The following is a 26272-nucleotide window of genomic DNA, read 5'->3' on the forward strand; positions in this document are numbered from 1 at the left end:
GCCAACTGCTTTTCTGGTCACCTCCAATGTCCCCAAAGTTGGAAGATAGGTTTTTCTCCCTGGGTGATTCATAGTCCTAATTTACAAAGTAGCCAAGTGCCTTGGGAGCCGGCATGAGGATGATGCCACCTGGGTTGAAGGCTGCTTACTCATCAGGGACATCTGAGGGAAGGGCCCGCCTCTCAGAGCTGATACAGTCTTTGGCCTATGCAGGTAAATTCCTGCAGCCGGTGGCCCATGCCCCCTGTACAGTCTGGGTTCCAGGGGATCCTCATGCAAATAAGCCCGGGAGTCCCAGGGTGACAGGTCAGGCCTTCACCTGGTCTTCTATGTTTCTTCTGCCTGTCTTGTTTCCAAGTTAATACCTGGTCATCTTGTAGCAGTAGAATTCTCTGGTACACAGCTCCGGAAGCCTTCCCTGACCCTCATGTCTACATTAAGGGTCCCTTTATGCACTGTCACCACGGGGGAAACCCTCTGAAGGGCAGACAGACTTAGGATTGGACAGAATGGTTTAAGAGGCACTTCCCTGAGTCTCTTGTATGACTTTGTGAAGATGTGAAGACAGAACTGGGCCTGTCCTGTGTTGCTACACCCTCAGTGTCTTGACTAGTGCCTGGCACCCAGAGTCAAACTGTGTGTTTGAATCTTACAGGGCCTTAGGACTGGGGATTCCATTTGTGCCTTGTGCACCCCCTGCAGCCCGAGGTTGAGGACTCCACCTGAAATGTGCTGGATGACACTTAACTGGGAGATGGCAGGAGCCACCCAGTTTGATGAGACCAGATTGAGAGATTGTTTCAGCCCCCTGGCCCCTCTCCTTGTCTTTCCCACACAGGAGCAAGTGTAGTCACAGAAAATAAAGAACATCTAGTTATATTTGAGGAATCAATCCTCAGTATATTGTATGTAGTATCTGGGATATAGTCATGCTAACATTTGAAAAAGTTCACATTTAATGGGAGTCCTACTGTCTTCCTCTCTACTTTTTGAATCTGGTAACCCTGGGGAAAGACGATTAGCCAGACAGAGGTAGATCTGAGGAATGGTCTCTGGGTCTCTGATTGTAAGATCCATTCTGCTCAGTGCTTGGTACTTCTGCTCCTGCATGCTTTTGGTCAGAGACGAGGTGTGCTCAAGGAGGTTCCCGTGGTTGTCCAGGAAGGGCTGACATCTCCAACCTCTGCCCCAGCTGCCATGCTTGTGCTCAGGGAAAGCCTTCTGTGTGAGTTAAGGCTTGAATGCATAAGCCCAGTGCTGATCGTGGAAGCGCATTCCACAGAGAGGTCAGAGTGGACTTGGTTTCTCTGGGGAACAGAAAGGTTGGCAGAGCTCTGAGTGTAGGAAAGGAGGGGTTTCCATAGACAGAATGTTCAGCATTCTGAAGATGTTCCACATCTTTGGGTCACCCAAGAAGGGGCAATAAGGGAACTCTCCTCCTGGCCTTCCTGCCATAGGCACACCACCTCTCAGGTTTGCAGGCAGGAGTTTTAGCAGGGAAAGGAGGAAGGTGGTCTGAGTGTCTGGCTGGGGCAGCACCTTGAGGGGATCACCTGCTCTTTAGTGGGCTGAGTCTCCATGTACCTGATGTAGAGGTCTTCCTCTCCCCCACATTAAGCTGGTCCCTGAGAACACTGATTGGGGGTGATTCTCCCTCCTCAGAGAAAAGTGCTGTAGTCTGGGGCTCTGGTAGTAGGAGGGACCTTTGCACCCTAGCAGGAGCCTCTCCTGAGGTGCTGAAATTCATGCACATTAGCCCAGAGCTCAGCACTGAAGTGGAGTTCTGTCCTGCCAAGCCTGGCCACACTCCCAAGCCCAGATACACTGAGGGACAATGAAAAAAAATGGCTCAGCTTGACCTTCTCAACACATTGTGCCTGCTGTTCGCCTGTTTGCACACTAAGGAAGCTGTTTCCTACTTTAAAATGTCCATTAACTTCCTCCAAATTAAAAGTTCCCCTAACAGAATTCCTATTCTTAGATGGTGTAACCTTGGTCACTCATGTGTATGTGTGTGTGTGTGTGTTGGGGAAGGGTTGTGTGCCTGGTCCAAAGGTGTGTCCTGCCATAGGTTCTCCCTGTGAGGGGTCTCCAGGTTCCCAGGGTCCTCCAGAAGTTCTGTACCCTGCCAGTATGAAGCCCCCAGGCTGAGCAGCTCCAAGGACTGCCTCCCACAACCTGGTGAGGAAGGGCAGGTGGGCAAGGCCAGACCAACCCTAAGCTGAGGTTGGTTTGGTCCCTCCTATTCCTGGACCTTTGGTGATTCTGGCCAGGCATTTTGTTCTCAGCTTGCAGGAAGTCGGAGCAGGACCTGTTATCTACCCAGAACATTTCCTGACTACGGGGCTTTGATCGGGCTGCCAAAAGGGGAGCCTATGGATGGCAAGGTCTTGACCTTCATGAGAGGCTGGTCACAGCCTGTGTGTGAAGGAAGGTGTAGGAGGGGAAGGAGGAGGCAGAGGGAGAGAAAGAGAATCTCATGCAGAGTTCCTAGCTGTCTTTGGTAGCAGCAAAACCTGTCAACAACGCGCGCGCGCGCGCGCGCGCGCGTGTGTGTGTGTGTGTGTGTGTGTGTGTGTGTGTGTGTGTGTGTGTGTTTTCCTTTCCCAGTAAACTGAGCCTCCCCCGCTGGGGCTGGGGAAGGAAGCTGCGGCGCGGGCCAAGGCGCGGGCGGCGTCTGACCTCTAGCGGCCTCCAGAGCCCTGGCGGGGCGAGAGAGGGGAGGCGCGAAGGCTGGAGGACGCCGAGTGAGAACACAAGCCAGGAAATCGGGAAGCGCCGAGACGAGGCGTGGCCGCGGCTGCCGTTCTCCGCGCCCCGCACTGTCACCCCTTGGCCGGGGGTCGCGTCCCGCCGCGGCCTGGCCCACCCGGCTGCCCCTTCCCTCAGCTTCGCCTGTCACCGCCCTCCCGTCCCTCAGGGTCACAAGTTCGACACACGCCCCAATGCGGGGACCCCCGAGGGCAGGTCGAGAACCGGGTTCCGAAGGTTACCCGAACTCGAGTCCCGAGGCCGGGGTCCGGGTGGCCGCCGGCGGGGCCAATGCCAAGCCGGACCCGGAACAGGGGCCCAGCACGTGCCGCCCGCCCCGGGGTGCGGGCATGTCGCGGGCACTTCCGGCCTCGGTGACACTCGCCGCGTCTCCAGTCCCGCGGCCAACCCGCCGCCGCCACCGCCTCCCGGTCGCCATGGCGACGCCGTCGCGCTGAGGCCCGCGTGCCAGCTGGAAGGCCCGTGCGGCCCGCGGAACCGGCAGAGCGGCCCGGGCGCGGCGCGGCGCGGGGAAGCTCGCAGGCCGGTGGGCGGCGCCGCGCGGCGGGACCAGGTAGGCGGCGGGGGGGGATCCCGGCCCGCGCCGAGGGGGACGCGGCCGGCGCGGCGGGGAGCGCGGGTGAGCCCAGGCTCCGGGGGCCGCGGCTTCCGGACCGGCCAGGCTCTCCGAGCCTCAGCGGGCCTCTCTCGCCCTCACCTGCCGCCACACCGGACTCTGGTGCAGTCCTACCTCCCCGCCCTCGAGAGGCCGCCGGGCGCAGCTCGGGGCGCACAGAGCAGATCCAGCTCCTTCCTGACGCCCGGGCAGAGCCCGGCCCCGGGCAGTCCCTGGGCCGAGTAGCTGCTGAAGTTAGAACGCAGACTCCGGGGACCCCGAGTTTCGAGCAGGAATCCGCAGCCTCGTTCTAGGACACGGCGGGTGGAAGTGGGTGGACCAGCGTTTGCCACGACTGTTCTTCGAAACCCGAAACCCGGGCTTCCGCCTCTTCCCATGGCCGGCTCTGGGGCTGAAATGTCTAGCGGCAGATCCTTTCTGTCTCCTCCGACACCCCAGCTCCGAGTGAGGGTGGGGGGTTCTAGACTGGGAGAGCCTGGCTCCTTCCGCTGGCTGTGCTGGGCCCTGACGGGTGGACACAGGGGAGAGGGAGGGATCCGCAGCTGCCTTTGACTCTGGGGTGGTGACAGCGGGGCCATGTCTCTGCCCTTTCGGGCGCTGCATCACAGTCACAGAACGGGGGTCCACGTAGACTCTGGGATCCCTGGCATGTCCTCCCGTCTCTTCTCCTTCGGTTTGCCCCTCTCCTCTCATCTTTCCACCTTGGCAGTCTTTGAATGCTTTCTAAGACTCATTAAATGAAGTTCCATCTTAGGTTTCCTGGATTCTACTCTTTCTTTTCATAGTAAATGAAAAATAAAAAGAAAAGAAAAGAAAGAAAAGAAAAACAAAACCAAACCTGTACCACCTACTCTAGCTGTCTTGATTTCTCCACTGAAATTGGTCAGAGGCAGGAAAATGCAGGGCGGCTCCAACCCCACCCCCTTGCAGGAGGTGCTCCTGGAACCAGAGGTAGAACCACCCACAGCTTGCCCTGCCACCTTCTCTTGGCAGGCTTAACCTGGGCTTCTGCTAATACAGGTTGTGAGGCATCGGGCTGTGTTGATGGACAGTCAAGAGAAAGGAACCGCATCCAAAAGTCAGCTTCACTGCTTCCTAATCAGTCCATAACCGAATTTTGAAAATATAGAACATCACAGAATAAAAGCAGACCAGGCTTCCTGCTCCCCTGCTCCAGGAGTTTCTGCTCCAGGAGTGTGGGAGGCTGGTGGGAAGCAGAAGGGAAGTGTGAACTTTTTAAAGGGAGTCCTACTGTTAGCTGTCATCTATTCTGGGGCCCCAGACCTCCTATATACATTGCTGCTGACATGTGACTTCACCTGAAGAGGCCATTAGGGTCAGGTTTAGTTTTTATTAGACCAGTATTTGACTGAGCCCCTGCCATGTAGTAGACACTGTGCTAGGAACTCGTGTATATTTTTCCCACTTAATCTTTCTACAGTCCAGTAAGGTAGTTCTTAATATCCCCCCACCTCACAGATGAGGAATCAGGGCCAGAGAGGGGACTTGGTTTGTTTGGGAACACAGTGGAGTGGCTTTGAAATCACAACTTTGTGACTCAGGCTGAATTGTGACTTTCATGGGCCTTTTCCTACATAAAACAAATAATAACGGTCTATTTCGTATCTGTGTTGTTGGTATAGACACAAATGTCTTCGAGATCAAATTAAAAATTAAAACATTTTCTTTGACCCTAAAAATTTATCTTTTCTTCTGTAACCACCTCCTCCACCCCTGCCAAGCTACATCTCCATCCCTCCTGACTTTAACAAAGATGAAAATCTTTTTGCTTTTTAAGTATTGGGAGCCACCCAAACCTGATGGTGACTTCAAGCCCTGCTTTCTTCCTCAGGTACCTCAGGTGTGGAGTTGTAAGAAAATGCCCCTTTGCCTTCTCTTTCATTACATTCTGGGACAAGCCAGCTGTTTTCACCCATCAAAAGATCGCCCCCTCCTTCATTTAACTCAAAACCCTGCTGATAAGGAGGAACGTGGCTCTGCCACGCTTCCCTCTATCCTGTCTGCCCCAGGCTGTAGAACATGTGCAGTGTCTGGTCCCTAATAATGAGATTAGGCCTGGTCGCCTTTTAATAAGACACAGTGGGTATGAGGAGGGAGCTTGTGGCTTAGCAGGGCAGGTTAAGCCCTGGGGGAAGCTCTGTCCCTGTTTGATTGCATTAAGTGGCGTCTGGCTGCAGTTTGTGTGCTAGGGGTGTGTTTGTCACAGCCTAGTTTTCTAGAAGCTGCCAGAAATCTGTCACCCCCACCCTGTGCTCTCACAGAAAAAGGAGAGTGGCCAAATAAAGGGCAGCGTGAGTACCTCTAGTTGCAAGACCCGTCTGCTGGTCAGAGCATACCTTTGGCGTGGAGAGGGCCACTTCCAGGCCCTTGAAGTGCCTGGGGACCAAGTCTGAACAGGAACCAGGAAGCTGTCATGGGAGGGGAAAACCAACACCAAAGCTGTGTCAAGGTGACTTTCTCAACGAGGTTTAGGGTCAAAGTCTCAGATCTTTGACTGACATCAGTATTAGGAAAATGTGACAGTACTACCCCATTAAAATTACTGGGTGTTGGCAAGCACAGGGTCACTTTGCCAGCAGGAGACTCAGGAGTGTGCCACTTTATTAAAGGAGGGGCCCTCTTCTGTGTGCAAACAGGACAGCCTGAATTCTTACTGCTCTCCCCTTTTCATCTGTCTCTGTGCTGCACATTGCCTGCAAGCCCTCCTGAGGGTAGGGATGTCCTCTACAGCATCTAACAGTCCTGATATACAGTAGGCACTCAATAAACAATTGAGTGGAGCTGCTATTTGCTGATGGTAATTTTGGGGTTGCTCTTTATGATCCTTGAGCCCTAATTTCATCATCTATCAAACTGGGGTAATGCTTCTATTATGTTCTCAGTGTCACCGTTGAGGACTGAGAGAAAATGGGACCTGGTACAGAGTAAGGGGCTCACTGGCTGTTGGAGGCCCTCCCTCCTGATGCACACAAGCTGTCTCACCCTAATATGGAGGGTGCAAACCCAGGGAACCCAGGAATGAGTTTTCAGTGTAGGATGGCAAAGCCATGTGCTTGGTCACCACCTTGTGAGGAGAACCTCCCTTGAGGTCCTGCCTGTCTCTAGGAGGTTGGCCAGGATGGGGAAGTAAATGACCCTGGAGTGAGGCCCGCCCCTGTGCCCCAGCCCTGCCCTTTGCATTCATAAAGAAGTCCAGGCAGCTCAGCCTGACTGCCTGGGGTGATGTTCCTTCTGTTCTTCCTAATTCAGAGATAATCAGATTCTGTCTGTACTCTGAGCTCTCTGGGGATGAATCTAATAAGGGAGGCAGTGACCTGCAGAGGAGGACGCAGGACAAGCGACCAGAGGACAGCCTTTCCTCCTTTAGTCCATTTTTCCTGTTAGAGTTGGGGTAAAGTGTTAGGAGGGACCTCAGGAGTCACAAAGAAGAGTAAGGCGCCTCCTTACCTCCAAGGACAGAGCACTTCAGCAGAGAAGCACCACGAGACTGTCCTAGTACAGAACCAGAAAGGGTAAGGAAGCTCTGGGGAACCTTGGGAGACAAAGAGAAGGGGCCAGTGCTGGGCACGGGGAACAAAGTGGGAGTGAGATGACCATTGAAAGGTCTGGAGAGAATCTGGGGCCTGTGCAGGGAGCTGGGAGCAGCTGGCCCAGAGGAGGGAGGAAGGATGGCAGGTTATGTTGGGAGTCGGGAGCCCCGAGGGTCTCCTCCATGTGACCTGGTAGGAACAGTAAGGCTGTAGAGGTGGAAACTGAGTTAGGATCATGATACAGCAGGCAGGGGACAGGACTTAGGGAAGTGGGTCTGTCCTTGGTGTGTCAGGCAGATTGAAGAGAAAAGCCGTAGACCCTGACTTAATGTGGCAGCAAGATGGCTGGGAGGGAAGTGATGGCAGAGACCTGGCGGAGCCCCTGGGCTGCATGGCCAGGGTAGGGGCCAAGGTGCATGGGTCAGACCAGAAGGGGCAGCCCCATGGCTAATGGGGTCATGAGGGGATGAGACTACAATGGGACAGGAGTTTGGTCTTGGATGAGTTTGAAGTGTTGGTAAATGTCCAGGTACAGATTTCTAGTGGACCATTAGAAGTGGGGTTTGAATGTGGAGGACAAAACTGGCATTAGATTTTGGACTCACCTGTATAGTGACGGACAGGATCAATGGCAAGAATTCCAGAAATAGGATTCATCGTTGGCCAGGGCTTTGGAAACAGTGTTCCTGCACACTGTGAGAGGGTGAATCAGGGCTGTTTCTGGGAGATGATTTTACAGAGTGTATCAAAAACCTGAGAAGGAACCTGGCCCTGTCTCACACAAGCGTGCAGAGATGATCACCTGGTGGTGTTTATCTGGAGAAAAACTGAAAGCCAGTCCCCATCGAACAGCTGGGGGCCGAGGTTGGCTAGGAGAATAGTTAGTGTGAAGTTAGTGAAATGAGGTAGATGGATATTGACGGGCATGAGAAGTACGTATGATATGCCATTATGTTAAAATCACACCGAAGGAAATGGTAAGATCCCATTTCTATTTTTAAAAATGTATCATATGAGAATGGTGGTGTACCCAGAGACTTGGGAGGTTGAGACAGGAGGATCACAAGTTTGAGGCCAGCTTCACCAACTTAGTGAGAGCCTGTCTCAAAATAAAACATATAAAGGGCTGGGGTGTAGCTCACTGGTAGAGTACTCCTGGGGTCAATCCCCAGCACTGAAAAAAAAAAAAAAAGTAAGGATAGAAATCAAACATTGATGATGTGATTTCTTTTTTCCACTCATCCGTATTTTGCCTCAGTGAGTCACATTATTAGCCCCCTCCTTTTTTTTTCAAATCAGTGTGGTTGCCATCGGCTATCAGGCCTGGCAGGGCACCGGCGAGTGGAGGTGAAGCCGGAGTCCCAGGGGAGACTGCAGACTCCTTCCTGAGCTCTGCAGGATGGGGGCTAGACCCTGTGCTAGTGCCAGAGGGACTGCCAGCCACCTTCTGTCACTGCTGTCACCCACTGCTACTGGGAGAGAGAGATGGGTGGTGGGGGAGGTGAGAGGGTGACAGTCTAGGGGAGGGTGCAATAGGCTGGTGCCCTCATGTCAGCTCATGGTGGCAGTGGCAATGTCCAGGCATGGCAGGACCTTCCTGTGGGGCCCATGTGCTGCCGGCACTGAGGTAAAAAAAGAGGAGGCCAGGGCCAGGCTGGTTCCCCTCCTGCCTGCCACCGCCAGAGCATGCCCATTCCCTTGGGGATGGGAGAGGCACAGTGCAGGGAGGAGAGCTGGGCCCAGGGCTGCCGTGCACACATGGACCTGGTCTCCTGAGCCAGGCTATCCCAGAGCCTGCAGGTCCACTGAGTCCAGGAAGACACGAGGGCTGCCTTTCTGGTGCCCTCAGTTTTGGAGACCTCACCCGAGGGAGGAAAGCGCCCTGCTCCCACCTGGCTCGGGGTAGGGCCCAAAGGGAAGGAGGCTGCTCTGCTGCCCCCGGCTGCTGCAGGCTGGCACAGCAGGGCCAGGGCAGCTATTCTACAGGACGAGGAGCCTGCTGTGGGGTGTGGGGCTGGCTGTCAGGATGGTGGGCTAGAGAAGACTCCTCATCTCCAGCTAGGAGCTTCGAAACCTGGTAGGGGGTGGGAGGAGCCCATTTTTCACCCCAGAAGTATTTTTACATTCGTTTGGAGAAAGAAGGTTCAGCTAACCTGAACCTTCAAGGGATTTGCTCACTTCTCTGTAATTGGTCTGTAAACCCTACCTGAGAATACTGGGGACCTCATGAGAAGAAATACAGCTCTCACCTGAGGCCTGTGCTCCCACAAGAACTTGGGGTGTCTTCCTTGGCACCTTCTTTACACATGGAACCCAAGTCAGGTCTGTCTCCTGGAAGGCTGGGCCTCCTGCTGGGCTGCTCCTGGGACTTAGGGATCCTGCTCCAGGATGGTAGCAGGAAGGGATCTTGGAGGTGGGAGAGTGAGTGAGCTCTGTTTGAGGACAGGGGAGACAGGTGAGGTGGCGTGGGGAGGTGGGATGCCACTTCTGGAGGTTGTGGGTAACTCCTCTGAGCTCTGTGTCTTTCTTGCAGTGGCTGCCTCAGCATGGAGAGTGGCCTTGGCCCTGTGTCCACCCCTGGTGCGCTACCCTACTATGTGGCCTTCTCCCAGCTGCTGGGTCTGACTGTGGTGGCCATGACTGGTGCTTGGCTGGGTCTGTACCGAGGTGGCATTGCCTGGGAGGGGACCCTGCAGTTTAACGTGCACCCGCTCTGCATGGTCATAGGCATGATCTTCCTGCAGGGAGATGGTAAGTCCTGTGGGGAGCTGCTCCTTTGTGCCTGGGCTTGGGGCTGTCATAGGGAAAGGGATCCTGTCACCCCTGAGGTCTCTTCCAGCTAGACAAATCAAAGATTCTAGAAAAGATGGAGCGGGAGCTGGGTTAGAGCCGGGTTAGAGCCTGGGGAGACAGTTCAATCTGGCCCCGAGGCTGGTGGGTGGCAGTCGCTCTCCAGCTGTCCTAGCACTTTTTGCCCTTCGCTTCATCTCCCGGGGGTGGGGTGTTTTCTAGAGCAGAGAGCCAGGTCCTGGGCTGGGAGCTGGGCCATCTTCATCAGTGACTGGGAATCGGGAAAAGAAATATTAGGATTGTGCATGTGTGTTGCTGCACTTGGACTTGGCCCGGCTAGAGCTCCTCCATCTGGGGTGGGAGCAAGGTGGTGCATGGCCTGCGCTCTTCCTAGAGGCAGTCCTGGTGACAGTCACTCCTCAGCAGCATGTCCCCAGAGGTATTCCCCATGAGACCTGAGCCTACCTGCTGGATGCAGTGGGGATTCGGTTTGGGAATGAGGAAACTTCATATTAAAAATAGTGACAGGTCATGGGGCTGGGGTTGTGCCTCAGCGGTAGAGCGCTCGCCTAGCACATGTGAGACCCTGGGTTTGATCCTCAGCACCACATAAAAATAAATAAAATAAAGGCATTGTGTCCAACTACAACTATAAATAAATAAATAAATAAATAAATAGTGACAGGTCAGGCTTCAGTATTGGACTCTGAGGAGTGATATTTCTAAAAGGTCAGTTCAGAAGCTGGTTGCCACTGTTTGATGAACCCAAAGCACCTGAATGAATGAGTTCACAGGACATCTGCAGGCAGGATGTGGATGGGTGTCCACTGGGCCTGTAATTGCTCCGGATGAGGGCTGAGGGCCCAGTCCTACCTTTGTTGCCCTTTGTGGCAAGAGCTGTGGCACAGCCTCCCAGCATGCTTGAGTGTGCTCAGGTGTGTGTGTGAGGGGTGGACCTGGCTGGAGAGGGCAGTGCCATCTGCAAAGGTCAGGAGCTCCCACGGTCCCATGGAGTCCTGTTTTCTCCTGTAGTTCCTGTTGGGGGCCAAACTTGACAAGCTGTAACTCAGCTCATGCTCCGGCCACGTGGCCCTTCATGCTGTTTGTCCAGCGCAGGCCACACACTTAGTTTTCCCTTCCTACTTCCCACAGCCCTGCTGGTCTACCGTGTCTTCAGGAAAGAGGCCAAACGCACCACCAAGGTCCTGCACGGGCTACTGCATGTCTTTGCGTTCATCATCGCCCTGGTTGGTGAGTCCTGGTGCGCCTTCCTCTCCTCACCCACTGCTTCAGCTGGGAGGCAGCTGCTGGGTACACATCATTCCTTGCTCCAGAACCCTATGGCCCTGCCCCTGGTCCTCTCCCCAGTACCGTCCCTGGCAGGGACACTCCGTATTGGGCTGGACCAAAGCCCAGAAATTCTGGCTAGCCAGTGTCCCTCAGGTCATCCCACCCACTCTCTTTTCCACATCCCACCCTGACCTCACACGGCCCCTATCTCTGGTCCAGGCCTGGTGGCGGTGTTCGATTACCATAAGAAGAAGAGCTATGCTGATCTGTACAGCCTGCACAGCTGGTGCGGGATCCTCGTCTTTGTTCTTTACTTTGTGCAGGTGAGTCCCTCCAGCACCATCTCCAGGTCCAGCGGCAAGGGACAGGGAGGGGGAGGAGAGGCAGTGCTGAGTGTGCCCTGAGAGTTGCTTAGTTTGGTTGGACATCACCTTCAGATGCGGGAGGGGTGTGAACCTAGGACTGTATGGCCGGGGGCCCCAGGCCCAGCACCCTTCCCCGCTGACTTGGCACTGTATTTGGTCACAGGCCAGCTGAGTTCTCAGAATGACCAACTTTTGCTATGAGTCAAAGACTTCAATCATTGGGGGCAGGACCCTTTCCCTGTCCTTAACAGTCCTCAAGAGGGGAAGAAAGGGTCACCCTGGTGTCCTCCTGCTGGTCAGGTGTGTGGCCAGTGCATGGTCCAACACTGCCTCTCCTTTTCTACTAGTGGTTCGTGGGCTTCAGCTTCTTCCTGTTCCCTGGAGCTTCATTTTCCCTGCGGAGCCGCTACCGCCCTCAGCACATCTTCTTTGGTGCCACCATCTTCCTCCTTTCTGTAGGAACAGCCCTGCTGGGCCTGAAGGAAGCGCTGCTGTTTAAACTCGGGTGAGCATCCTAGGACAGGACAGGGCAGAGCCACAGCTGCCTACAAAGATGGAACCTCCCTCCCTCAACATTTGTTTTCTGAGTAGTTAGAGGGGCCTGGTGCTGGCAAACCTGTGGCATCTTTAAGGCCCAGGATGAGAATGGCTTTTGGCCTAACTGGGACCCCTTGGGTGGCTTCTCCCTTCTCTCCTTCCCTGTAGGAGCCAGTACAGCACATTTCAGCCTGAGGGGGTCCTGGCCAACGTGCTGGGCCTTCTGCTGGCCTGCTTCGGGGTGACTGTGCTCTACATCTTGGCCCAAGCTGACTGGAAGCGGCCTCCCCAGGCTGAAGAACAAGCCCTCTCCATGGACTTCAAGACACTGACCGAGGGAGACAGCCCCAGCTCCCAGTGATGGCCCGGCTCATCTTGTCTCATGCAGAGGCTGCTTGGGAGCGGCTCTCTCAATTTTGTGGAGTTCCCATAGGCGTCTTGTGGCTCACCCCTGCTGAGGCTGAGTCTTCAGGACCTGGGGGAGGACTCAGGCAGCATGGTGGGGAGTGTGGGTGTAGTGGTGTCTTTTAGGTGGCTTCTGGGGTTAGGGCTGTCCTCTTCTTTCCCTCCCTCACTGTGGCTGTGGCTATAGATGTCCTGTGCAGGTATTGTGCCCTGTTCCCCTTCACATGCAGAAAGCTTTGGTGGGGGCCTGGGGCTCAGTCCTGGATGCAGAATCAGAGCTCCCCACAGGAGCTGGACAGGCTCCACCCTCCGGCAGCAGATGGCTAGGGTGAGGCCAGGGGAACTGCAGGGCCTCAGGGATAGTTCTGGAAAGCTAAGACTGCTGTTTGTATAACTGAATCCTCACCAGGAGTCCCTCCAGCCTGAGCAGCATGTTGGAGAAGTGGCCCAGTCCTTGGCAGTGGAGCAAGTGATATTATGTACAAAGTATGCCTCTAATCAGAGGAAGGCTTCCCAGGAGAGGGGAGGGACCAGCTCCAGGCAAGCACTGCCATTTGGCTTTGACCCCACTGCAGTCTTAAGCCTTCCTGCTCTTTAACCCACGATTCCCAGGACAGCTTTGAGGGAGAGGAGACAGGAACATGTGACTTCAGACACACTTGCCCTGGTGATGGGGCAGCCTGCATGGGAAGCAGGAGAGGCCTCCTGTCCTCTGGCTCCCCCGCAGAGCTCCCCTCACAGTGGGCAGCTTGGGAACTGAGAGGCAGAGGGCAGTTTTTTGGAACAAAGAGCTGCTGCTTGTGGCATGCTTCTGGCTTGAGCTGCCTGTTCTGTTTTGGAGGATGAGCCCCGTTTTCCCTCACCTGGGCCCATCTTTTCAGGAATTTGGAACTGGGACAGAATGAGAAGAATCCTCTGTGGTGTCTGGACTTTGTTCCCATCCCATAATGTGTGTTATGATGTTGTTAGCTGAGTCACTGTTTGGCTTTGCTCTAGAAATAATATGTTTAGAGCCTCTGTCTGATGCTTCTTGGACTTGGGAAGGCCCCTCCTTGTTTTCTGGGCTCTACGCAACCTGTCAGTTTGAGACAGACACAGTTTACTTAAGTGAGAAAATTAATAAAATTTCTAAACTGACTACATTTAACAGTTACCCTTTTCACACCTAAATGCTGCCTTAGAGAAAATGGGCTGGCCTTATCTATTCCTCAGATTTTTTTTCTTTTTGTACCAGGGATTGAACCCAGGGGCGCTAACCACTGAGCCACATGGTAGCCCTTTTTATTTTGAAACAGAGTCCTGCTAACTTGCTTAAGGCCTTGCTAAATTGCTGAGGCTTTGAACCTGTAATCCTGCCTCAGCCTCCTAAGCTGCTAGGTTATAAGCATGTGCCACCTCACCCAGCTACTGTTCAGATTTCTAATAATTGTTTTTTGCCAATTATTGGGTCCTACTTTTGGTGATGTCACTTCTCAGAGCAGGAACGTGTGATCCAGCCCCCTCCCCAGACCTCTTTCCCCATTTCCTTTCCACTTGCCCTGATAATAATCAGTTGTATACTCTGCAAGGACAAAGATCTTATCAATACTTTAATCAGCTGCCATACATTTGTGTAGTCTATGTTTACATGTGTGAAACTCGTCCTTAGACAAACTACCAAAATATAATTGTGTATCTCTCTTTCCAGAAGCTACATAGAGAACTGGAACCTTAGATCTGGAATGAGAATCTGTAAACTGGTCTATTTGCCAAAGTGTATATTGGATGACTAAGGACCAAAGAAGGCCCCCAGCCGACGTGTGGTTTCTTTTGTTTGTATGTGGCCAGACTCTCTTGACGTACCACGTGCTGTTGGTGTAACAGATGATTCAATAAATGTCTACAGCAGTCCACTTGCCTGTTATCTTCATTTGCCGTGACAATAGTGAAAAAGGCCAGAGCTTTTAGCAGTCAGATATGTAAAGTTAGTTCTACTCGAGTTGAGGGAAATCGTCCCCAGGCTGGGCACAGAACAGGACTGAAATGGCCCTGCGAGGTCCAGTCTGGCCCCAGTGGAGGGGAATTTTCCATGTGTTGGATAAACTTTTCTCTCAGCCAGAGCAAATGGCCTGGAGGGCGGAGCTCCATGAGCCTGATAAGGTCCTAAAGCAAGAAGTGTCCCCTAGCACAGTATTTAATTGACTTCTTTTTCTTCCATCTTTCCTTTGTGCTGGGGATTCAAGCCACATCTTGGAGACTGCTAGGCTTTATCACTGAGCCACAACCCCAGCCTGACCTTTTTCCTTTTTAATGTGTCTTTTTGATCCTTAAGAAGAGCAAAGCTATTTATCACAAACTGAGATTCCATTTTATGGCAACTTTTGTCTCTCAGGCAGGAGTATGTTTATGGCAAATTGGGGTGGTTCACTGTGTACATTATGCACTATGTACCTGGTCATTTAAGTAACTGAAAAACTCTTTCAGGAACTCATAATTTAAAGAGACCCTCAGAAAATCCTCTAATAAGTCATATGAACACCTGCTTCCTAAAATTTGTTGAACTTTATTCTGTGCTGCAGCTGGTTCTAATGTGTAGAAGCCAGAGCCCAGAGGTCTTTCTGAGGGCATCTCATCTTCCTCCTGAATCAAGGCTTCCTTGTGGACCTTCATTTGCTCAGAAGCATTCAAGGCACATGGCTTGGGACAGGCTGGTTGCTCAGTCAAGCACAGGGCTATGTGACGGTTATGTGCTGTCTCATTTCTGGCTTTCTGGGATATCCTCTGATTGCTAAGTCTCCTTGTGTTTGTGGATATTCAAATGATCGCAGTCACTGGAGGACACTGCCTTCCAGCCCAGAGGACTATTCCTTCATCTCTGCAAATCTCAAGTTACATGACCCAGGACCTCACCTTTTCTCTGGGTTTGGAGCCCTGAGAATCCCCAAATGACCTTGACCTTGGCACAGTTATTTCTCCAAAGGAGCATATAGCAGCATTTGGCAAGATCTCCTTGACCCAGTGCCTATGCTCCTTTTGGTGTCATGAAGATTGCTTGCTTTTCTGAGATTACTCCTTATGAAGTGGGACAGCTCTGATTTAGAGTCCCATCTTTGTCATGGTGGTCCCTGGGTAACTTACTCTCAGGATCTGCTTTGGCTCTTGTGTTTTGCATAAAGTAGGGCCATCTGCCAGAGATTCATGTGAGGAATACGTTAGAGAACATGTGTAAAGTCCAGGCCACTGTGTCTGGGCATGAAGGGCATCTCAAGAGAATGGCTTATGAGGAAGGCCTGTGAGCAAGTTCTTTTCTGTGAGGGAGAGAAAGAGGGAAGAGGAACTTCCCTCTGATTCCCAGGCCCTCTAGACATGACAGCCTTATTCTCAGTGGCCTGCCTTATTCCTGGGAATGGAATGACTCAGTCACTGAGGTCCTCCAGCCTTTCTCTTCTTTTTTTTTTCCACACCTCCGGTACTGGGGACTGGACCCAGGGGCACTCTACTACTGAGCTACACCCTCAGTTCTTCCTATTTTTTTTTTTTTATTTTGAGACAGGGTCATACCTAAGTTGCTGAGGCAATATTATAACTTGGAATCCTCCTGCTTCAGCCTCCTGAGTTGCTGGGATTACAGGTGTGTGCCACCACACTTGGATCCTCCAATCTGGATTTTAGGGTTGAAAGAAGACAACACCCTGTTCCTGTTCTGGCCCTCATATTGGTTTCATCCATCCTTCTGCAGCCAGGAGCATGGTCCAACTCCCACGTGCAGATGTGCACAGTGGAGTGCCTACCTCCAGAGTTACTAAAAGGCACCTATGAGGGAATAAAATAATGAGGAACTTCTGAAAATCTACAAAGACTTTTGCTGAGTTCACTGTTTGCTTCTACTCTGAGTGGCTGAGTATTTTTTAAACTAATCATTACTCTCTTCCTTTCTTTCAATGCCCCATTAATTCTTTAAAAGCTGGGTTTTTGCCAATCACTTAACCATTTTAGATTTTTAAAAAATAACTGAGTTTTCAGGCTGAGCAGGTGGTTCTTCCCAGAGTCATTTCTTCTCTTCGATTCTGGTGTCCAGGCTGGGATGGCCGTGCACAGCCTGAAATTCTCCTGCTTCCCCAGGCTTTGGTTGTTTGGGAACAAGATGTAGTTTCCCAGCAGGAATGTTTGTTTAGCATGAGCTGATGTTTAGAAGAAGTGGTCTCTTTCTTTGCTCGTCCTTGAAGTAGATAAAGAGGTTGTGGTCAGGCAGGAAAGGCTGCAGGGCCACTTTTATTATTATTATTATTTTAAAGCTATGAAGCCAGGTTTAAGAAACCTGCAACTTCTCCATTCACAAGGCAGTGGCCTAGCTCTTTATGTGGTGAGGATTGGAAGTCCTGTCAGATTTCTGAAGGAAAAACAAAACCACTGGAAGCCATGACCTCTAGCTTTGACTAAGTTAGCCTTTGGCTCTATGGTGCAGGATGCCCCTCCATCCTTGGGCCTGCCGTCTTTAAACCTGACAGCAGGGCTGGCAACCCACTGCGGTCTTACAATTTGGGAAGGTGGCTGGGAGCAGTTTCAACCATGAAAAATGCAAGAGGGTAAGGGTGCAGTGCTCCCTCGGCACAGCTTCTGCTGAAGAGAACCCCTCTTGCTATGAAGCAAGTAAGCCTTTGCTGAGCAGGCCCAGGTACCGATTTTTAGTGCCCACAGCTCCCTTGAGTGCCCGTCAGTGTCCAACTCTAAGGAGTGCTAACTAGACAGGTGAATAGATGCAGGAAGGGGCGACTCATCCCACAACAGACAAGCAATCACCAGGGATCTGGCCTTAGCCTTAACCTGCCAAATTCTTCCTTGGGGGTGGCTTCCTCAGCACTGCAGTGGCAGCAAAGGTGAGCTTAGGAGTCAACTCCCTGGAGAGAGCATCATGGAAGGAGAAAAGCACAACACCAAGTTTTTCCAAGTGTTAACCATTTATAAATAAGTACATTTGCTTTCATACATACAGCTCATTGTACAGATGACGCTCTGTATACATGGGGCAGGAAAATGCATTCATTTGAACTTTTCACATCTATCTCACACAGCTCACATGTACAGACAATAAAACTGCTCAAGCAAGTACAGCAAAGGAAAGTGTCTTCCTTAATTACGGGGCTAGAGGCCTCGTCTGGGTGTGGGGCATCCCCACTGCACGAGTTCACGACTGTGTGGTGTTCAATATATCAGGATAGAGAACAAACATGCATTGGATAATATACTGTACAGAGAAAGTCCTTTACATCTGAGTTATAGAAAACCTAAAGGAAAACTAAGTGCATTAAAGCTTTTTCCAGCAAGTGTCTTGAAAGGACAGCAAAGAGGAAGAATCAAAATCATATTAGTACAAATCACTCTTTAATTGTAGACTGTACATGTCTGTACTAATTAAAATCATCTTGGATTTGGAGGAGACAGAACAGAGACACAGATGCTGTGCTAGATGGAAAGGAGGCCATGCCTGAGAATGGCACCTGCCCTGAGCCTGACAAGGAACTGGCCCCACTCAGCAGGAATCAGCCAAAGGTAAATAACAACAAAAACCCAGAACAGGAAGTGTGACTTACAGGATTTCCAAAATAATCTGTGAATGGAGTGGAGATCTGGAGCCGGCATCTCTCTCTCTCTTTTCTTACCCCAGTAAATTGGTACACAGTAAGGCAGGTACATTCAAGTACTGAATTTTGCAGAATTTACTCTGGTCCTGAGGACTGACGAAGTGAGTTGAGTCCTCCTTGCCAAATTTCCTGGTTAATGGTTAGCAAAGAAAAATTCAGCCAGTAGGTGCTACAACAACTAAGCAGCTAGGCCACTTCCTGTCCACAGAGTAGGTCTATCTTAAAAAATGAGAGCGATGCTGGCCTGCATCCATATGCACCCAGCCACAGCCTGACTGGTCAGCTTAGTGTAGGCATCACAGAGTCAGCAGGAGGAAATGAGATGACGGGGTGAGGAAACATGAAAGTAACACTTGATTTTTGGTGTCCAATTATGCATTCATTTGGTACTGACTTTCAAAGCTCTGACTGTGGCAATCATGTGGCCACAAGCATCTCAGGGTGGCTCAGCTGCTGTGAGGCATTGGACACCGAAATGAAGGTTACCAACACTTCAGCCCTTGAGTGGTCTGTATTATAAAAGGAGTTGATGAAGACCCAGTGATAATTCAAGTAGCTCCGCACAGTGGCTCCACCAGCCCCATTGTGCTTGTGTCCAGGCTCCCAGCCAGCCACCTTTTCTTGGGAGCAGCCAGAGCTGAGTTCAAGGCATTGCATGGTGAAGGTTTCCATGACACGTCTTTGTAGGTAGCTCTTACCCCTAAGCCCTTTTGTTCATTGTTGTTAGTTATGGTATATGGTTGGTCTGGAATTCCTAGAGAAAAGCAGCCTCACCTCTCAGCAAGCATGCAGCAGGGTGGCAGCCCTCTTCGTGGAGGCTGCAGCAGGCTGCCTTTGCAGGTCTGCTTCTTGAGAAGTGGGCAGCCTGAGGACACACAGGTGGGGTGGGCGAGGCTGCTGAGCACTGGGAGCCTCAGTGGGAGATGGGGCACAGGGGTGGGCACATCCTGCCCCTGGGGGGAGCATGTTGTTTTGTGGCAAAGATTCAATGAGCAACTGGTTTTGTCCAAGGCATTTCTGCAGTAGAAAAATAACTATCTTTGAATTAAACCACCCAACTATAACACTTCTGGAGTTACAAAAGTTGGTGGCTGAGAGGAACTGAGAGGAGGGATGTTCAGGGGGAAGAAAAAGGTCCTCTGCATACCCATCCATCCACCAGAGCAAGGGAGCTCCGGCCTTCTCCCAGCCTCTGCCTGGCTGAAGGTCCAAAGCAGATAGTGCTGTCTGTCTTGCTATAACTGGCATGAATGCATGAAGACCCCTTCCAGGTCTGTGTTCCCTTCTTCCTGAACCTCTGAATCTATGGGCCTGCCTGCTGCCCTGGAAGCGGCTCCTCAGGAGGGGATGCTGCCATTTTTTTTTTTTTTTTTTTTTTTTGCTACCAGACAAATGTGGTGCAGAGCCACAGCGACACCTAGTGGTAAAGCATGGTGAAGCACAAGTGACATCCACATATCCACTGTATGTGACTAAATCTCAAGGAAAAATACTTATGGATATTAAATTAGACACTAATTAATTTTTAATTTTTCTATTGGGTACATCTCTGGAATATAAAAATACCAATATTTAGAGGGGTTCATAAACTACTATACAATATAAGGACTGAGAACACCTTTCTCTAAGCTGTTCTGTTTATAATAATTTAGTAAAAGTGTTTAATAATCCAGGCTTAACCAAAATTGGCAAACTTGTATATCTGGACATTGACTATACACGATTCTAATTAGTGGAGTTTTCCTGAGCCATCAAGTTTAAGCTAAACACATCTAAAAAGAGGGTGCAGAGGAGAGGAACAAGAAGGGTTTGTGCTCTATTAACTTGGGACTTTAATAGTGCACATCTGCAACCCAGACAGATACAACAGCAGATACAAAATGGTCTCCATTTTGTCCATGCCAAATTCTCATGTTACACAGGTTTTCCCTTTACTTTGTAAATAAACATTAATTTTTAATTGTTAACTGTGTGCCTTACTGATCCAGTAAATAAAGTAACCATGTCTCAGGAGTCCCTAAGAAAATTGCTGGAAAAGCACTTTAAAATCACTGCAAATATTTTTTGTATTTAAAAATTCTTAAATCTTTTTGATGCTTATATACAACAGTTATTTCTTGTGCTATAAATGTTGTGATCCACTGCTTGATTTCTTTCTTTTCCTTGTTTTTTTTTCTTGAAAAATACACTAAAAGACAAGAGCGATTCTGCTTATTTCTAATGAAGACACTACTCACAATTAAATATCCAGTATTTATCAGAGTTACAAATTCAAACAGTAAAGTGCACCCATTTATAGACAGGATGTGATGGAAACCCATTAGTGCAAGGATTCTAGGCAAATGGAACATATGATTTGGTGAGAAACCTATAAGCTGAAGTTGTCACCTCTGTCTCCATTTCAGGGAGTGATGTGAATTGGGTGAATGGAACTTACCAGGTTCCTTTGAAACATTTCCTCCCACCTGAAGCCAGACATTAATTAGGCAAATGTTTGTTGCTGTGGAAGGGGTATCTCTAAAATACAGTACTAAGATCATCCCATGGCAGTGAAGTAGCAAAACAGGGCACAGGCAGTCTGCTTCCAAGGAAATACCTTGTCTCTTGCCCCAATTAACTCCTGTTGGCATTTTCTGATCAAAAACAACTGGAGTCCAGAAGTGATATCTACACCCTTTTGCATGGCTAAAATAGAAATTGCATGTTGACTATTGACATTTTAGATTTCTTGCCTGATAGGGTGTAGACCCCGAATCTCTTTGTTTGTACTGGAAAACCTAGAGGAGACCCTGGGGAGAGGTGGCATCAATGGCATATCTGTAAAATCATGACTTGCTTCCCCACCTGGACAGACAAGTGCAGGTGGTATGTGTTGTTTAATAAGCAGGGACACTTTTCTAATAGACTAAGAAATTCTTCAAAACGTAGCAGCTCCCCACTAAGAGGTGGTTAAAATGGGATGAGATGCAAATAGACCAACAGGCCTGAGGCCTGGCCAAAAAGACACCTGAGGCTGCTAGGTTCCTAGCTACAGGCTGATACCACTTCATCTTCTTCTTTCCTTTTTTTGGGATGCTGGAAATCAAACCCAGGGACTCACGCATGCTAGGCAAATACTCTACCACTGAGCTACACCCTTAGCCCACACTTCATCTTCCTGATGTGGGATGGAGAGAGATCGATGGGTAGAGGCCACTGCTGCCCACCCAGGTCTAGTTGAGTAGCAGGCAGTCCTTACACACCAGGTGAAAAAGTGTCTGGGTCTTCAGTTGGCCCCATTGTTTGCTTCCGGCACACAGAGGTGAATCCTGGCCTGTTCAGGCTTGGGACTTGGGGCTCAGGGGTCCATCTATTTGGTAGGATCTTAGTCAGTAGAGATGTTTCTGATCTCAGCTTTATGCTCCCCATGTCTTAATGATCCTTTCTGAATACTTAACTACAAACAGGTCTGGTCACAGTTGGATTTTATTCAGGAAACTGCTCTTTCTGTAGCCCTTTACTAACAAGAGCAGAATGATTCCTAATAGCAGAGAACTAATGCTCTTTTGTTGAATTTCAGCAGGTTAGTTTGTCAGGTGGAGTTTCTTAATTGAGTGCAGCCAGTGCCAGGACTGTGCTAAGGCTTTGGTCACAGTGGTATTGCTGTCCATTTCATGGTGGCCTCCATCACTCAAAGGTCAGGTGAGCGAACAACCACAAGACCTAGAAGATGTGTAGAGAGTGACTAGAGCAGAAACCTGCCATCTGTGTTGTGCCCCAACTCAGGGCTAGAAGACAGGGCAAAAAGGGGTCGGTCTTCACCCTGAAACATTTTTTGCTGTGTATGATTTTTAAATATCACCCCCATAAACACTCCTAGAAAAAGAAAAAAAATTCCTCTAATAGTATAAAATGAAGCTACAGATCTCAAAATGGAATTAGATAACAACAGGCATGGAATGCAATGGCCCTGGGTAGAAATCCTGGCAATCAATCTAACAGTCCCAAGAGAATCCGATTAGCTTCTCAAAGAACCAAGTTCCTCATAACACCATCTGGGTTTGAACAAAGAGGGCCAACAGAACAAAATCTGGCTCTAGGTGAAGATACAGCTAAAAGGCTTATCATACCAGCCAACCTTCAGGAAGCTCGTTTTTGCAGAATCAAATGCTCAGTGTTTCAGGATCTAAAATGTAGACTTTTTAAAAGATAGACTTTCTATAGCATTTCACCGAGAATTCAGAATAATCTTTCTTTTCTCGCCCTCTCTCTGTGTGTTTATTCCCTTCCCCACCCCTGGAAAATCAGATCAGTAGATTAAAATGCCTCTTAGAAAACCAACGTAGTGACATTTTAAATAATTATTTTGCGCACCCCTCCACCCCGACTTTTTTTTGGCAGTGCTGGGGATTGCACCCAGGGCCTTGTGCATGCTAGGCAAGTCTCCACCTCTGAGGTATATCCCCAGTCCCTTTCTTCCAGTTTAACAGACTTATTTCTTCTCTCTCTCTCTCCCTCCTTGATTCTTTTACCCCACAGGAAGACCAGTAATAATGCGAATGAACATTCTAGATCTGATGACTGCATGGAGCTGGCTGACAGTCTGGGGGAAGAGACCATGGCACACAAATGCACTGGGGCTGGCTATTTGGATAACACTGGATAAGAATGCAAAGGCAAAGGGGCATCACACTCTTTCTAAAATTCCTAGAAGAAAACGAACAAGAACATCTTACTTTTTAAAAAAGAAAACAAGACATTTATACAACAAGAACATCAGTGAAAGCGATTGTCTCCTGGAAAAAGCTGACCAGTATGTCTGATCTCCCTGGGTTAAAGCACACGGCACAAAAATCTCCTCGTTGGCATCTGAAGAGAGGGAGAGAGCATGTGGCTGGGGCACAGACCAGAGAAACTAAAGTTCTGGCTCACCAGAGGCCAGCTTCCCAGTCGGCTGCATGCAAAGAATTTCAGCATGTGGGCTGCCACCTCTGAACACCACACAGAAACTACATGAGAAATTAAGCCAGAGAACTACCTCAAATGTGGAAACCAAGCCTGAAAATGTGCAGTGAAAACATATGGGTCTCACTCCAACAAATGTCTTTTAAACATTAGACTCCACAAATGGTCTCTTTGGTTTGATAGGGGATGTCTGCCCTTGTCGAGAGTCCCGGGACAACTGCCTGTACAGGTTGTCCTGGTATGCCTGAGCCACAGGTAGGGTCCGAGCCACCTTCACATCAGGATAAGAGGAGGCCTGGCTGACTCTCTCCAACAGGTCTCCACGAGACCCATTAGCCAGCATCCCATGGGGGCTATAATAATCGTCCTCCAGCAAATGGCCATTCTGTGCATTGTTGGTTTTGTTATAAAAGGCAATGTTGCTGATGGATGAAGGTGGACTGAAAGACTCAGGCTGAGGCAGGCTGCCTGGAGACGTGGGACTAAGAACAGTATCCACTGACGACACTGCCCAGGTCCGATTCTGCTGGTGAAGGTGGGGGTACTGTTGAGTCCGGGCTGTTTTATCTATGATCCCCATGAATGGTGTGGTCCTGGATCGAGTGGGCTCACTGGGATAACCTCCCTGAGTGGGAGACACTGGTGACAGCTCATCACATGACCTATCATATGCCGGTTTCAGTGGGATTTCCATTTGCTGAATTGAGGAAGAAGGCCGGAAGGTAGGAGTTAGGTTGGAGGTGGATGAGATGCTATTGCTAGATGGAGAGAAGCGAAGGCCCACGCTCTGGGAGTGCAGCAGCGGCCTGGGAGTTGGTGGATGGGGTTTGATTTCATTAGGGTTGACACTGATAGGTCTTCTGATTAAATGTGACACATCAGGGGAACCTAATTGGCTGGAAGAACGCTCCAGATCTAGTTTTGAGTGACAGACTGGGTAATAGGATGCTGACTGGCTACGCCCAATCTGGGGTGTCTGGCTGTATCTCATACCACCACGATATGCTGAGGAAGGTCGCTGTGGAAGATCTTCTTTGGTCAACCCTCCATGCTGACAGATGGCACCTGCACTCAGGCTGGCCTGGACATGCTGCACAGGCCTCCCATCTCCTACAATCCCCCCAATTGACCCTTGATAAACCAGTCGGCTCTGACTGACTCCTATGTCTCCTTGTGAAGACTGGTATTTACTGGCCATTGAATGGGTGACTTGGCCATAGGCTCCTGTGGGGATGACAGTGCTTGAATGAACTGCTGAGCTGGGCTGGTTACTTCTCACAATCTGGGCCTTGGCAGGCTGGAGCCTGAGCCCTTGCTGGGGAACTGCCACAGGAAGCTGAGGCATCTGGTAAGGACGCTGGGCCATCTTGGATAATGGAGATTTTGGTCTGCCAGGAAGCTGAGTAACATTTGTTTCCTGCTGATAGCGCACGGGTGAACCAGATTGGGATCTATAGACACTCATGCTTTCAGCTGGAGGGCTGGCCCTATACTGAGGGCCTCGGCGGAGTGGGGAAGGGGGAGGGCTTGGGTATTCTTTGCCCTGCCCTCCCACAGGAGGGGGGCTAAACCGATAAGATCCACCCTGATGAGCTGGGGAAGTATGTGGTGGACTAGGCCTGTAATGAGAATTCTGGTGAGTTGGAGAAAGAGCAGGTGAGGTGGACTGATATCCCTGTCTAGTGGGAGAACCTACAGAACTATTGGACCGGAAGTCAAAAACCTGGTGAGAGCCAAGAGGTGAGCTAGAGATGTAGGCTGAATCCCGATGGGCTGGAGAGGAGGGTGGGCTCTGGATTATCGGGAGCCCCTGGCTGGGCCGAGCCTCTGTCTGGAGGCCGATGGAAACATTTTCTACATCCTGTTCCAGGTACTCCTCCTCGAATATATCTTGTACAGAGTATACATCTTCATTCTGTGGTTCAGGTTCTGTTTCTTCTGGTAGCTGTTGCTGAGGTTGCTGTGGAGGCGGCTGCTGCTGCTGCTGCATCTGTCTACACTCCTCTTCCACTCTCATCAGAAGTCTCTGGATCTCTCGGTTGTTTGGACACAGCTTGATGGCTTCGTTCAGGTCCTCTAAGGCTGCTGCAAACTGTCTGCTTGACAAAACGCAAACATAAGGATGGGAGTTATTCTGAATCAACAGGAATCACCAAGAGCTGAAAATATGGTTACTATTTTGGAAAACTCTGGTGGCATCTGTAGAAGTCTGGGGTGATTTGGTTTAGTTCGATTTTTTTTTTTTTTTTTTTTTTTTGGTGGTACTTGGGAAGTTAACCCAGGCACGCTTACCACTGAGCTCTATCCCCAGCCTGTTTTTAAAATTTTATTGATTTATTTATTGTACTGGGGATTGGACTCAGGGACACTTGACCACTGAGCCACATCTCCAGCCCTACTTTGTATTTTATTTAGAGATAGAGTCTCACTGAGTTGCTTAGCACTTTGCTTTTGCTGAAGTTGGCTTTGAATTCGCAATCCTCCTGCCTCAGCTTCCCAAGCTGCTAGGATTATAGGTGTGCACCACCACACCTGGTTAAATTTTATTTTGAGACAAGGTCTCACTAAGTTGCCCAGGCTGGCCTTGAACTTGTGATCCTACTATCTCAATTTCCTCATTGCACCACCATGTCTGGCTAGTTTGATTTGTAAGGAAGGAAACAAGTAGGCTGTCATTCAAAAAGAATCTGGAATGATTCCCTAGACCTTTCATCCTCAATCTCCCTTCTGGCCTCTCTGGGGTTAGTGGAGAAAAGATCCATGGTGTCAGTCCAGCCAGGCCCTTCAGAAAGATTCTCTTGGTGCCCAAATACACACTAGAAGTATGAGGGTTGGGTTGTCATTTACAGTGTCACTGTCAAGTAACTTAGGAACAAAACAGTAACTCTAATATTAAAATACCTTGCTGATCAAGCAGAAACTTTCTTTTATATTCTCAATATTTTGGCTTTAAATTTCAGGCCTGTTCCGCTCTAAGCAAGAACCCTGTCCTCTGCCCTTTCTACCCCTCATCCCACAGCACTGCTGTGTCTCATTCTGCTACATCAAAGCTGGCAGGGATTAAGCTTGCTGATAGGTAAATCAGGTTGGAGCTGAGCTTACCCCAAACAGATTCCAATTTACAATGAGAAAGTGAACTTTGAAGAGATATTCCCATCCCCTCTATTAACACTGCCTGGCAAAGCAGTGAGTAGCAGTGATTAGCCTTGTGAGAAAGGAATAAACCAAAGGGAAAAAAAAATTTAATAGTAAAGTTTCTGTGAAAACTTTGTTACACTAGCTAGTTAAGATGAGTATCACTGCCACCATCATCGCTTGACCCAGTTTGGGTTTGATTTTCATGGCCATATCATATCCGCCTGTTCATAGCAGTGAACCCAA

General features: G+C 50.0%; 2 protein-coding genes across 15 annotated transcripts in view; one reads left to right on the forward strand and one right to left on the reverse strand.

The window, feature by feature from the left end:
• Nucleotides 1-3196: 3196 nt before the first annotated feature.
• On the forward strand, nt 3197-14218 carry Cyb561 (cytochrome b561). 3 transcript variants are annotated; one of them, XM_078041908.1, is made up of 6 exons: nt 3197-3325; nt 9473-9690; nt 10882-10980; nt 11239-11342; nt 11732-11889; nt 12090-14218. In XM_078041908.1, the coding sequence occupies exons 2-6, from the start codon at nt 9486-9488 to the stop codon at nt 12280-12282; spliced, it is 759 nt and encodes a 252-aa protein (XP_077898034.1). In that variant the 5' UTR covers nt 3197-3325; nt 9473-9485; the 3' UTR covers nt 12283-14218. The 3 variants fall into 3 exon arrangements, with proteins under 3 accessions (XP_077898034.1, XP_077898035.1, XP_005328241.1); XM_078041909.1 differs by lacking the exon at nt 3197-3325 and adding an exon at nt 6611-6921 and having other exon boundaries at nt 14014-14218; XM_005328184.5 differs by lacking the exon at nt 3197-3325 and adding an exon at nt 6615-6921.
• A 3026-nt stretch (nt 14219-17244) lies between these two features.
• The window catches only part of Tanc2 (tetratricopeptide repeat, ankyrin repeat and coiled-coil containing 2), a 417090-nt gene continuing 408062 nt past the window's right edge, over nt 17245-26272 (reverse strand). For 8 of the 12 annotated variants that reach the window (XM_078041904.1, XM_078041902.1, XM_078041901.1 and 5 more), the window contains one exon: nt 17245-24990. In XM_078041904.1, the coding sequence (XP_077898030.1) occupies nt 23034-24990 (1957 nt within the window). In that variant the 3' untranslated portion in view covers nt 17245-23033. The remainder of the gene's footprint in view (nt 24991-26272) is intronic. The other 4 variants (XM_040268622.2, XM_040268621.2, XM_021728390.3 and 1 more) reach the window with 1 other exon arrangement.

Source organism: Ictidomys tridecemlineatus, chromosome 3, assembly GCF_052094955.1.
Source record: "Ictidomys tridecemlineatus isolate mIctTri1 chromosome 3, mIctTri1.hap1, whole genome shotgun sequence".
NCBI classification, from domain to species: Eukaryota; Metazoa; Chordata; class Mammalia; order Rodentia; family Sciuridae; genus Ictidomys; species Ictidomys tridecemlineatus.